Raw genomic sequence first — 14269 nt, 5'->3', positions numbered from 1 at the left:
GTTTTGAGTTTCTGTGGTTCTTTGATCATTAGTAGAAGGTACTTGTGGGATGCCTGGGTGGTTCAGTCGGTTGAGCGTCCAACTTTGGCTCAGGTCATGATCTCATGGTTCATGGGTTCCAGTCCTGTGTTGGGCTCTGTGTTGACAGCTTAGAGCCTGAAGCCTGCTTCAGATTCTGTGTCTCTCTCTCTCGCCCCTCCCTTGCTTGCTCGCTCGCTTTCTCTCTTTCTCTCTCTCTCAAAAATAAAAAATAAAAAGGTACTTGAAATGTAGGCTCCAGGCCCAGCATGGGGGTTGAACTCATGACCTTGAGACCAAGAGTCACATGCTTTGCTGAAGAGCCAGCCAGGCGCCCCATACTTGAAATATTTTTTTAATTGGTTTTTGTTTTGTTTTGTTTTTAATTTTTTTTAATGTTTATTTATTTTTGAGAGAGACAGAGACAGAATGCGAGTGGGTTAGGGCAGAATCCGAAGCAGGCTCCAGGCTCCGAGCTGTCAGCACAGAACCCGACGCAGGGCTTGAACTCACAAGCTGTGAGATCATGACCTGAGCCAAAGTCAGTCACTCAACTGACTGAGCCACCCAGGCACCCCTATTAATTGGTTTTTGTAGCAAAAAGTTAACAGTGTGTTAAAAGATTTTTAAGCCAGGAAATAATCTATTTATATTGCAGTAAAAATTGCAGTTATTGAATAGCTGCTCTGAGATTTGCTCTGTGAATAATAATATTCAGTGACAAAACTGTTAAAATATCAAAGTCCCTAATCCCCACCAGCCCTCCTGTGATCCACTTTCCCTTCCACTCAGTATTGTACATGATACTAGTTGCCTGTAGCAACCACTTACTCACTTTTGAACTTGAAATTAAAAATTTTATACTTACACAAGTAGAAAGAATGGTATAATGAACTTTCATGTTATTTCCTAGCTTCATCAATCAGCATTTTACTAGTCTTGTTTATTTTTTATTGTATGATATTTATTTTTATTTTAAATTTTTTTTTCAACGTTTTTATTTATTTTTGGGACAGAGAGAGACAGAGCATGAACGGAGGAGGGGCAAAGAGAGAGGGAGACACAGAATCGGAAACAGGCTCCAGGCTCTGAGCCATCAGCCCAGAGCCTGACGCGGGGCTCGAACTCACGGACCGCGAGATCGTGACCTGGCTGAAGTCGGACGCTTAACCGACTGCGCCACCTAGGCGCCCCTATTTATTTTTATTTTAAAGAGAGAGAGCATGCATGAATGGGGGAGAGGGGCAGAGGGTGTGCGAGAGAATCTTAAGCAGTCTCCATGCTCAGTCTCACAACCCTGTGATTAAGACCTGAGCTGAAATCAAGGCTTGGACACTCAACCGACTGAGTGACCCAGGTGCCCCCCCCTCCCCCCCCCCCCCCCCCCGTTCTTGTTTTTATCTTTCTCTTTTTAAGGGGAGATGAATGTTTGAACAGTATGTTTTAATGCAAATCCTCAGAAGCTTGCTCTTAACTGGTGAGGGTTGTAACAATAGAGGAAAATTTTTTCAACTCTTCTGACCTCTTTTTGAAATACCCTGTGCATATAGGTCCTTGACTTTTGATGGTTCACTTGTTTAAGTGTATTTACTTATTTTGAGAGAGAGCATGGAAGGGGCAGACAGACAGAGAGAGAGAGAGCAAGAATCCCAAGCAGGCTCCACACTGTCAGCACAGAATCCTCTGCGGGGCTCAGACTCACCAGCCGTGAGATCATGACCTGAGCTGAAACCAAGATTTGGACGCTTAACCGACTGAGGCACCGTTAGGTCCTTGATTTTTATTTTATTTTATTTTTATTATTAAAAAATTTTTTTTTTAATTTTTTTTTTTTAACGTTTATTTATTTTTGAGACAGAGAGAGACAGAGCATGAACGGGGGAGAGGCAGAGAGAGAGGGAGACACAGAATCGGAAGCAGGCTCCAGGCTCTGAGCCATCAGCCCAGAGCCCGATGCGGGGCTCGAACTCACGGACTGCGAGATCGTGACCTGAGCTGAAGTCGGACGCTTAACCTACTGAGCCACCCAGGCGCCCCCCCAAAAAATTTTTTTTAATGTTTATTCAGTTTTGAGAGAGAGAGAGAGCAACAGAGAGCAAGTGAGGGAGGGGCAGAGAGAGGGAGACACAGAATCCGAAGCAGGCTCCAGGCTTTTAGCTGTCAGCACAGAGTCCTACTTGGGGCTTGAACTTGTGAACTGTGAGATCATGACCTGAGCCAAAGTCGGATGCTTAACTGACTGAGATACCCAGTTGCTCCAGGTCCTTGGTTTTTAATAAAGAGTGCCTGTCAGAGTCACTTTTGGGGGGTTGTTTTTGTTGGCTTTTTGTTTTTTTAATTTTTTTTAATGTTTATTTTTGAGAGAGAGTAAGCAGGGGAGGGGCAGAGAGAGGGAGACACAGAACCTGAAGCAGGTTCTAGGCTCCGAGCTGTCAGCACAGAGCCCAATGCAGGGCTGGAACCCACAAACTGCAAGATCATGACCTGAGCTGAAGTTGGACGCTTAACCGACTGAGCCACCCAGGCACCCCTGTTTGTTTGTTTGTTTGTTTGTTTGTTTTGTTTGTTAAAGAACATATTTTCTGTCCTAGAACTATGGAATTAGACTCTCAGGTTGGAACCTGAACATGTGTATTTTGAAAACCCTTCCCAGGTCATTCTGAAGTGCTCTCCTAAATACGGACCATCCATCCCAGTGACTGTGGAACGTATGGTGACTGGAGAGAATTGAACACCTTAATTTTGATTGTTTTACTTTTGTTTGTAGCTTATAATCACTAGCTACCTTTGCACTCCTTTTGGTTTTAGTTGGCACTTTTTTTTTTTAATCCATCAACATCTATAACTTTATTGAAAAGTCACACTTCTTCACTTTTTTTTTTAAACCTGAGGCAATGAATACAATGCTTAATTTCAAGACTGTAATTTGTAGTATGATGGACTTTTGAAAAAATTATTTTCAGAGAAGACCAGTGATCGTATTGAAACACAGAATGTTAAGAAATATTAAAATCCTTTTTCATTGGATCACCTGATTAAGATTTTGTTTTGACCCTGGATTTTGCTTTTTCAGGTACTGGTTTTGGTACTACTAGTGGAGGGGCTTTTGGAACATCTGCATTTGGTTCTAGCAACAATACTGGAGGCCTCTTTGGAAATTCACAGACCAAACCAGGTAGGGGTTTTACTTGGAATACAGTTGGTTTATTCGTAGTTGATATAGGACTTCATATAGTGGTTCCAGTCCATCTATTTAACTGTTTTTTCCCCTCTCCATCTCCCCAGGAGGATTATTTGGTACTAATTCATTTAGTCAGCCAGCTACTTCCACAAGCACTGGCTTTGGGTTTGGCACATCAACAGGAACATCAAATAGCTTGTTTGGAACTGCAAGTACAGGGACTAGTCTCTTCTCATCCCAAAACAATGCCTTTGCACAAAATAAACCAACTGGCTTCGGAAGTAAGTAGGATATCATTGGACTTCTGCATTCAACAATTTGATTTGCTTATTGAATATATTCTTTCTTCTTCTTTTGACTGTGTTCATTTACCTCCTTTCTCTACCAGATGGCAAAAACATGGGGAGAGGAAATCTTCAAAATGTATTGAAAAGTTTAATAGGCTTTAAATGAGGAGGTTGGGTACATCTTCCCATGAGTGGAAATCTAAGAAGCATTATTATTTAAGGAATATGCAGAGGAAGAGGCTCCTGATATAGAATGACCAAATAGTATATGGAAAGCCAAGTCAGAGTGATGTCATAGTTGTTAAGACAGGAGAATTTCAAGGAGGAGTGTATAGTCATCCATATTGTACTGCAGAGGCACCTCCTTGCCTCTGTTTCACATTTGTTATAAGAGACTAAAGCAGGAATGACAAATACTGGAGATGACCTGGTTACTCTTCCATTCATTATCCATGGCAGATGATTTTAATTGATGGTTTCTTTCTCTTTAAGTCTAAATGTGGCCTAGGGATACTTCTCCACACAGTACTTTGAGGCAACCACTATTGGTTGAACAGGTGTGCTCTGTGAGTTGATGCATTCTTAGCACAAAAGTATAGCAGAATGAATAAGTTAGCCAGCTATCAGTATTTCACAAAGGGAAAGTTTGTAGGGTATTGAAATACTTAATGATGACAATGTAAAATGCAGTCTAAAGTGCTAATTCAAAAGAGATGTGCCTGTTGATCTTAAACCATACTTTAGGACATGTTTTTAGAAAAGAGTTTGCCAGTGAGAAATCACATTCCTCTTAAATTGGTAATTAGGATCTGACTTACTATGAAATACTGGCAGATAACTTTATTGTTTACTGACATTTCTGGCACCCTTTGTATAACTTCTTGAGAAATAATATCTCTTACTTTGAAAAATATATTCCTTAGATAACAGTTAAATTCACTTTTATGGAGTTTTTTGAAACTCAGCTTTTTGGAAAAGTAAGGTAATTAGAGGATTCATTCTATAAAACAATCAAGATGCCTACTAATTTTTCTAAATTATTTTTCTGGGCAGAATTTTATATTAACCTGTTTGGTTTCCCTAATAGGACCATTTATATGTTTTGAACTTTTTGGTTATGTGTGTGTGTTTGTATTAATGTAATATGTATTATGTAAATAAAATACACTGTGACCCTATTGAAGTCTGTTGTGATGTTTTCAGAAAGACTGGTTCATTCAGCATGTAGTTTTAACAAGAAAGGAGAAATGAAATAAAATTTATGATGAAATAGAGCACTATTTTTTTTTCACTTTCTTCCAAATTTACCCAAGAACTTTATAGACATTTAGCTGACAAAGGGATTTAGATTTTGTTTCACTTCAAAGTTTTGAGCCTAGAATTTTATCTGTGTCTATATGAAATACCTGTTTGAAGATACTAGGGAAATTTGTAAGATAGAAAATTTGAGTATGTGAAAGTAATGCATCTATAGTGCCACAGCCCAATTCCAAGATGTCTTACAGATTCTTAAACTGTTGCCATCTTCTTTTTCTTTGTAATTTACAGATTTTGGAACAAGTACCAGCAGTGGGGGACTTTTTGGTACTACAAATACCACCTCCAATCCTTTTGGTAGTACATCTGGCTCCCTCTTTGGGCCGAGTAGTTTTACAGCTGCTCCCACTGGGACTACGATTAAGTTTAATGTAAGTATTTCTTTCCAGTCTTTGTAGAATATATTACTCTCCCATTTGTATATTTCTTTGCAGGATGAATCATAAAATTTCTCCTTTTTCCAGTTCTGCACAGCTTAGTCTCTTCTAAGATGTGTTAGGAACAAAATCTGTAAATAGTTATATAGTAAATACGAAAAGTCATGAAACATAAATCTAGATTATGTGTATTTGAATTATGCTTAACCCAGTCAAATTTATATTCACAAGGTTGATTACAACAGGTAGTAATGATGTTGAACTTGTATTTATTGCATTCATAACTTGGCTCTAAAGGAATGGTTGAATGCTCAACCATTATTGAAAATAGGGCCTCTTTAAGGAGATACATGGAATAACTCCTAAATATTTTGTGTGCCAATGAAGAATAAAACTTGTTGATGAAATGGCAAAATGGGGCAATGGAGTTTTATGTTTTCTTTGGCTTTTTTAAGACTTGGGCAGAGGGTTAGAATGGAAGATTTGTTTATGAAAATGTATGGAATATTACTTGATGTAAGATACCATTTGATGCGATTGGGGAGATACTTATGGTAGGCTGGAGGTGCAGTTAGCTTAAAGAAAATCTGGGGAAAGTAGGTCTTGACTGAACTTCTTGTTAAAAGTTACTCCAGGAAATGAAGAATTTCTCAGGCAAGGTGGTGAAGTCATAATATTGAATTTAGAAACCTAAATTTTATAAATAATAGGGAAAAATAATTCCTGGAAAGTGTAATAATTGAGGAAACTGGCAATACTAGTAGAAAACTTTGGTTATATATTGTGCCTGTTTCTCATAAGGTTATAGGGGAAAAAAAAAAACCCTGCTTCCATGTTTCTTAAATGCAACAACAGTTACAAAGCAGAACTTCGCTTTATTTTATGTATTTCTTTCTTTCTTTCTTTCTTTCAGATACTTCAGAGCAGGGTAGGAGATAGAACTCAGAGATTCAGGTTTAAATGTACATGTTGGGTAAATTGGATGAAGTTTTCCTTATGCATACAGTATTAAATGTATTTTAGTATGTAATTAGATGGCTTGTTTATGGACTCAATGTCTGTGATAACTATTATTGCGATTGATTTATTTAGATAACGTAGGGGAGAGAGATCAGAAATGCAATGTATTTAATTAAGCGCCATTGAAACTCTGACTTAGCAAAAGACCTACAGGACTAGATAGTGTAGAGTTCAGTGGTTGAAGAATTGTATCTGGAGAGTAGGGATTTAAAGTTTAGACTTAGACATTTGCTTTAGACTTTCATATTTGCTTTTATCTTCCTTTACAGCCTCCGACTGGTACAGATACTATGGTTAAAGCTGGAGTTAGCACTAACATCAGTACCAAGCACCAGTGTATTACTGCTATGAAAGAATATGAAAGCAAGTCTCTAGAGGTCAGTAAAATGCAATACAGAATATCAGCCTAACCTTCTGATTCTATAGGAAAGCAACTTTTAAAAATGTTTTTGATTATTTTTAGGATCAATGGTTCTCACTGGGTTTATGTAAAAGACTAACAACCAAATTTTTTTTAAGTAAGCTCTGTGCCCAGCGTGGGGCTTGAAGTCAAAACCCTGACCAAGATCAAGAGCCACATGCTCTACTGACTGAGCCAGCCAGGTGCTCCACAAGCAAATTATTTTTAAAAATTAATGTATTATCTATACATATCTTGTTTTAGGAAGGTCAATATTCAGCTTGTTTGTACTGGTACAGTTCTGTTAGTAGTCCATTGTGATTGTATGTTGTTCACATTATACTGGGCGACGTGTGTGTATGTGACATGCACATGATTTTAGTAAACTCATGCAAAGTCATAAGTGTACAACATACTAAGTTTTCACCAAGTGAACAGACCCATGTCACCAGGATCCAGATCAAGTCACTGAGCATTACCAGCATTCCTGATGTCCCACATGTGCCCGGTCTCCCTAGGCACAATCCCCCCGCTCGCCCCGCCACCTCTTCCTAAGCTAACTACTATTGTGAGTGCCCATGTTTTGCCCATTTTGAACTTTATACAGATGGAATCTTACATTACCTACTAAGTCTGCTTTTCCACACTGTGAGATTTATCCATGGCATTGCATGAAGTTAGTTTGTTCATACTATAATACGATAGTATGTTGTATATTTTGAGTGTCATCCCTAGTTATAGCTGTTGCTTCCTCTACATCCCATACTGTACTTGATTTATTGGAGTGTACAGAAACACCCTGACGTGTGAGATAGAACTCTTAAACTGTATCCCTTTTTTACCTAATTTTCTGAAACCCCTCATCCCGTCCCAGAAACTTTGATATTTCTAGCTAATTTTTATATTTGGGGTGGGAGTAGATAGGATTATTATATAGCCTTGTACTAAAAGAAACTATTGCTGTTTATAAAAGAAAATTAAAATTAAGATATGATTGGTCCTTTGGCCTGTGGTTTTAGTAATTATGGTATGGATTTTAGTGTCCACTCTACACTGTGGAAAGTGTTTTTCTGTAATGGTGATAAGTTCATGTTCTGTACTTCTCTGTTTTTTAGTCATGGTTCCTATGTGAACATGAACGTTGAATTCTAAATTTAAGTATTTAGTTTCCTAAATAATTTTTTTGGCTGCATATTAAGATTGGAAATACGCGTTCCCTTCCTCTAGGAACTTCGTTTAGAGGATTATCAGGCTAACCGGAAAGGCCCGCAGAACCAGGTGGGAGCAGGTACCACATCTGGCTTGTTTGGGTCTTCTCCAGCCACCTCCAGTGCAACAGGACTCTTCAGCTCCTCTACCACTAACTCAGGCTTTGCATATGGTCAGAACAAAACAGCCTTTGGAACTAGTAAGCATTTGGCATCATATTGAGGAGGGACAGACAACTAAAAGTAAAACATAATTGTCATTTTTTGATAAAATAATTCAGCAATGTCAGAGGAACAGAGTGTCTGATATGTAGATGGGGATGGAGAGATACACAGTAAATGGAGATGGTTAAAAAGGGCCTCACTGATAAGGTGACATTTGGAAGGTGACCTATCTGAAGAATGTGAAGGATAAAGCTATACAGATTTCTGGAGGAACAACGTTCCAGCCAGAGGAAGCTGTAAGTCTAAAAACCCTGAGTTTTTTCCAAAGATAATGAGAACCAAGGGGGAAGTATTAAGGGATATAAGGACTATATTTTATAGGACATTGTGGGTCATTGTCAAGATTTGAATTTTTATTTGAGTTAGGAAGCCATTAGAAGTTTTAGAAAGAGAAGTCATGTGATTATGAGTGAAGGATCATCTGAACGCTGCTATATTTAGATTGTGGTAGCTACACTTGTGAGTATAGCATAACCTAGAGACTTGTCCAATCGCTAGGTTGTACACCTGAAACTAATATAACATTGTGTTTCAACTTCAAAGACTCGAGAAAAAAAGATTGTTAAGGGGGCAAGGGTGAAGACAAATAAATTAGAAAAGCTGTTGCTTCATTCACATGAGAGATGATAGTGGCTTAACTGAGGAGATTGAGGTAGTAAACGTGTCAGATTCTAGACCCAGTTTGAATATAGAACTGATGAGATTTGCCGATAGATTGCTCTTATGTGGGATGTGAAAGAGAGAAGTCTTATGATGATGACTAAATTACTTTATGAAAACACTACTTTTGTACAGGTAATACATATGTATGATAAAAAGTTCACGAGACACAAAAAAGTCTGTAACCAAAGGTATCTTGTTTGCTTCCCCTAGCTATTATTTTCCTCCGTAAAACACGCAAAAGTTGGACTGTTTTGTGATCTTTTACAGAGATTTATACACACCTGCGAATATACAGATAAATACATATTTAAGTGGCATTTAACATTCATTTCAGACTTGGTATCCTGTGATGTAGTTTAGCCACATACTCATTATCAAATACAGTGTATCCTATGTGAAATAGAAAGCCTCTGTTCTCAAGAAAAACTTAATCTAACAAGGTTAAAATACACATATAGATTCTGAGTGTGGTGTGGTATTTTGTAAATAGAAGACAGTTTGGGACTCAAAAAAGATTACTTAGCCCAGCCAGGGTTCTTAGAGTCAGAGTAGTATTATAGGAATTGAAGTCTGAACTAAATCCAGAGTTAGGTGAAAAAGGATGGGAAGTGAAATGGTTATCTATTTTGAGTAGTGAATGAAATTTTCCTATGTCATTTAGATATGTAGATATGTAGATTTCCTACATCATTTAGTCAAGAATATTAATGTTGTTGCAGTAACTGAATAATGTGAGATTTGAGGGGGTTTTTCTTTTCTCCATTTATTTTTACCGTATTTCTTTTTTTCTGAAAGGTACAACTGGGTTTGGAACAAATCCAGGTGGTCTCTTTGGCCAACAGAATCAGCAGACTACCAGCCTCTTCAGTAAACCATTTGGCCAGGCCACAACCACCCAGAACACTGGCTTTTCCTTTGGTAATACCAGCACACTAGGACAGCCAAGTACTAATACCATGGTAAGGAAACAGACCTTTAATTAACTCCAGGTCTTATTCAGAGAACTAAGTAATGAGGCTTTTAATCATATCAAAGTAGCAAGTTCTACCTCTACGGTAGTTCTTAAGGGTTGACGGTATATAGAAAGGAATATGCAAAATGTAAATAATTAAATCCTAGATTCTAGTCCAAACTTTACTCCCTCCTCACTGAGGGGCTGTTGAGCAAGTCACTTATTCTTTCCAAGCATATTTCCTTATCACCAGGAGCTGCTTCATGTGCTAGAATTAGCCACTAAAGGTTATACTTTAGGACATTGGCTCTACTCATTCTATGGAGTATAGGAGAAAATACTTACAAATTACTAGCTGTATTTCAGCATATTCTTTCAGCTTTTTCCTTAAGCGGAGTCAGGCAAAGATGTGTAGTTCATTAAAATAAATAAGGGAGGACTAAAACTCAGAGCCATATTAGATAATTGCTATTTCTGTGCAAAAAGCAAAAGAGAAAGTCCTTAGAGTCATTACCAGTTTCTGTATTTTTTTTTAACTTTATTTTTTTATTTTGAGAGAGAGCGCATGTGCACTGGGGAGAGGCAGAGAGAGAGGGAGAAAGAGAATCCAAAGCAGGCTCTGAACTGTGAACGCGGAGCCTGACACTGGGGGCTTGAACTCACAAACTGTGAGATCATGACCTGAGCTGAAATCAGAAGTCAGACACATGGGGCGCCTGGGTGGCGCAGTCGGTTAAGTGTCCGACTTCATCTAGGTCACGATCTCGCGGTCCGTGAGTTCGAGCCCCGCGTCAGGCTCTGGGCTGATGGCTCAGAGCCTGGAGCCTGTTTCCGATTCTGTGTCTCCCTCTCTCTCTGCCCCTCCCCCATTCATGCTCTGTCTCTCTCTGTCCCAAAAATAAACGTTGAAAAAAAAAAAAAAGTCAGACACATAACCAGCTGAGCCACCCAGGTGCCCCTTTACCAGTTTATTTCTAAGGACTCTTTTTGGGAAGAATAAAATTAAGATTAATGAGAAGTATGATTTATTGATTAAAATTTTCAGAATTTAACTGGCCTTTAAGTTAGAGATACTGTATCTGATTAAAAAACCAGTACAGCCAGATCCCAAAAATCTTTAAAAAATTTTTTTAATGTTTATTCATTTTTTTGAGAGAGAGAGACAGAGACAGAGCATGAACAGGGAAGAAGCAGAGAGAGAGGGAGACAGAATCCAAGGATTCTGAGTTGTCAGCACAGAGCTCTACACGGAGCTTAAACTCACACACTGTGAGATTATGACCTGAACCAAAGTCAGACACTTAACCGATTGAGCTACCCAGACACCCCTCAAACCCCAAAAATCTTACAAATACTTGGCAAACCGAATTCACCAAAATGTGAAAAAGATGATAACCATGACCAAGTGGGATTCATCCTGGAAGGTTGATTCAACATAGGAAAATTAATAAACATAATAAACAAAAACTACATGATCACTTCAGTAGGTGCAGAAAAAGCATTTGACACCCTTTCATGATAAAAACACTCAACAAAGAAAGGAATCCAGGCCAACTAATCTTTGACAAAGCAGGAAAAAATATCCAATGGAATAAAGACAAATGGTGCTTCAGCAAATGGTGCTGAGAAAATTGGACAGTGACATGCAAAAAAAATGAACCTGGACCACTTTCTTACACCATACACAAAAATAAACTCAAAATGGATGAAAGACCTAAATGTAAGACAGGAAGCCATCAAAATCCTCGAGGAGAAAGCAGGCAAAAACCTCCTTGACCTCGGCCGCAGCAACTTCTTAACACGTCTTTAGAATCAAGGGAAACAAAAGCAAAAATGAACTATTGGGATCTCATCAAAACAAAAAGCTTCTGAACAGCGAAGGAAACTATCAGCAAAACTAAAAGGCAACCAACAGAATGGGAGAAGATATTTGCAAATGACATAATAGATAAAGGGTTAGTATCCAAAATCTATGAAGAATTGATCAAACTTGACACCCAAAAAACAAATAATCCAGTGAAGAAATAGGCAAAAGACGTGAATAGACACTTCTCCAAAGAAGACATCCAGATGGTGAACAGGCACATGAAAAAATGCTCAATATCACTCCTTATCAGGGAAATACAAATCAAAACCACAATGAGATACCACCTCACACCTGTCAGAATGGCTAAGATCAATCAATAACTCAGGCGAGGATGCAGAGAAAGGATCTCTTTTGCACTACTGGTGGGAATGCAAACTGGTGTAGCCATCCTGGAAAACAGTATGGAGGTTCCTCACAAAATTAAAAATAGAACTACCCTACGACCCACGAATTGCACTACTAGGTATTTATCCAAGGGATACAGGAATGCTGTTTTGAAGGGACACATGCGCCCCAATGTTTATAGCAGTGCTATCGACAATCGCCAGAGTATGGAAAGAGCCTGAATGTCCATCGACAGATGAATGGATAAAGATGTGGTGTATATATATACAATGGAGTGTTACTTGGCAATCAAAAAGAATGAAATCACTGTTGAATTCTCATTTCAGCAATAGTTCATTAGTGCAATATTTTTTTTTTTTATTTTTTTTTAACATTTATTTATTTTTGAGACAGAGCATGAGCGGGGGAGGGTGAGAGAGAGAGGGAGACACAGAATCTGAAACAGGCTCCAGGCTCTGAGCAGTCAGCACAGAAACCGACGCGGGGCTCGAACCCACGGACAGTGAGATCGTGACCTGAGCCGAAGTCGGACGCTTAACCGACTGAGCCACCCAGGCGCCCCGCAATATTTTTCTTTAGTTAACTAATGTATAAATAAAATATCTTCTTAAGCACTGGATGACATAAACTTTATTTGTAATTAGTATAGTTTCTCATGTCAAATTAAGACTTAACATTACACTCCTGCCTCTGTGTCCAGATTGATAATTTCAGCCAGCTGATTGTTTTCAGTTGTATGATTCAAAGTCCATTGCCCGGCTCAGCATTGATTAGTTCTTTTGGCATAACTCTCTGAAAATGAAGCATTCTGTCATATTTTGTTTTCAGTGTTACAATCCTGCTGTCTCTTAGAGCGTAAGAGTTTAGTATAAAGTCTTACCACTGCCCAGGACATTGGAACTCATTGGGCTTATATGTAGATATGAGGGTTTTGTTTTTTGTTTTTTTTAAATGGCCCTGCTCGTTGTTGTGAAGAAAAATAATGCTTTATGTGTTTAGCATAATATCTATCTTATAAACTGTGTTTTTTAAAAACATTTTTTGTAATGGTTTTTTTTTTTATTTTTGAGAGAGATAGAGACAGAATGCGAGTGGGTTAGGAGCAGAGAGAGAGGGAGACACAGAATCCGAAGCAGGCTCCAGGCTCCGAGCTGTCAGCACAGAGCCCGACGCGGGGCTGGAACTCATGAGCTGTGAGATCGTGACCTCAGCCGAAGTCAGATGCTCAACTGACTGAGCCACCCAGGCTCACCCAAAATGGCAGCTATTATTAATCTTAAGATTCTTAAAACTGACTTGTAGGATATCTTTTAATGTAGATACCTTTTGCAGGGTTTATTTGGAGTAACCCAAGCCTCACAGCCTGGAGGTCTTTTTGGGACAGCTACAAACACCAGCACTGGGACAGCATTTGGAACAGGAACAGGTCTCTTTGGGCAGCCCAATACTGGATTTGGTGCTGTCGGTTCGGTAGGTTATTATAGTTGATCTAATTTGAAGATATGTATAAATTTGTTAAAGAATTTCTAAGAAAGATTTAACTATTTTTCAAGTGTTTTTATTAGGTCTTAGTGCTGATAGTAATTAAAAGCTATTTGGTACAAAAATAAGTAACTTTAGTAGGTTAATTTTCAAGTAGTAAGTTCTTTTTTAAACTTCTTTGCCGCAATGCTTATGTACAGTTTACTTATAGCACAGTATCACTCCAATTGGTTAAATTGTTGAGTCTAAATTGAAGTGCTTTCATTATTAAGTCAGGTAATTTTTAGTTCCTGTACTCTGTTCTCTTGGGTGATACGTTGGTATGATATTTGAGAATTAAGAATTCCAAGTTACTAAAGTTGGTGATCTCATGGTTTTCCTGCAGCTGGAGGCTTAACTGAATTGTGTTCCCTGTTCAGTCATCTAAGTAAACAACTATTTAGGAGTGCGCTTGACCCTAAAAATAATAGTAAATTCTGTATTACCACTTAAACTATAAGAATCAATATAAAACAGCCCATCTGTCTTATTTACCCGTTAAAAAAAAGCTTTGAACATGCTGTTGGTGGATAATTAAAAAAGAAAATGAAAAAGAAAGAAAAATCCCAAAATGTGATTTTCAGGGAAATAACAATCTGTTATTTCGTAACTTTTCTTTGGGCAGCTAATTGAGATGAGAAATTGAGAAAATTATGTAATTCTTCAAAAAGTTCTTAGTAACCAGTTTATTGAGATATAATCCATATGCCATACAATTCACCCTCTTAAAGTTTATAATTGAGTGGCTTTTTGTATACCGACTGATTGTGGAACTATTACCATAGTCAATTTGAGAACATGTTCATCACCTTAATAAAAAGAAACCTCATACTTATTAGTAGTCATTTCTCATTTCCCCCCAATTAACCTCAAGCCTGCTGTCTACAG

The 14269-nt window shown here is 38.2% G+C and overlaps 1 protein-coding gene across 8 annotated transcripts in view; it reads left to right on the top strand.

The window, feature by feature from the left end:
* Positions 1-14269, top strand: part of NUP98 (nucleoporin 98 and 96 precursor) — a 118819-nt gene that overhangs the window by 15802 nt on the left and 88748 nt on the right. For all 8 annotated transcript variants that reach the window (XM_045038799.1, XM_011286593.4, XM_011286592.4 and 5 more), the window contains 7 exons: positions 3092-3193; positions 3304-3480; positions 5035-5174; positions 6470-6577; positions 7828-8008; positions 9492-9655; positions 13193-13330. In XM_045038799.1, the coding sequence (XP_044894734.1) occupies positions 3092-3193; positions 3304-3480; positions 5035-5174; positions 6470-6577; positions 7828-8008; positions 9492-9655; positions 13193-13330 (1010 nt within the window). The remainder of the gene's footprint in view (positions 1-3091; positions 3194-3303; positions 3481-5034; positions 5175-6469; positions 6578-7827; positions 8009-9491; positions 9656-13192; positions 13331-14269) is intronic.

Source organism: Felis catus, chromosome D1 (genome assembly GCF_018350175.1).
Source record: "Felis catus isolate Fca126 chromosome D1, F.catus_Fca126_mat1.0, whole genome shotgun sequence".
Classification (NCBI taxonomy): domain Eukaryota; kingdom Metazoa; phylum Chordata; class Mammalia; order Carnivora; family Felidae; genus Felis; species Felis catus.
This window is presented reverse-complemented; position numbering and strand designations above follow the sequence as displayed.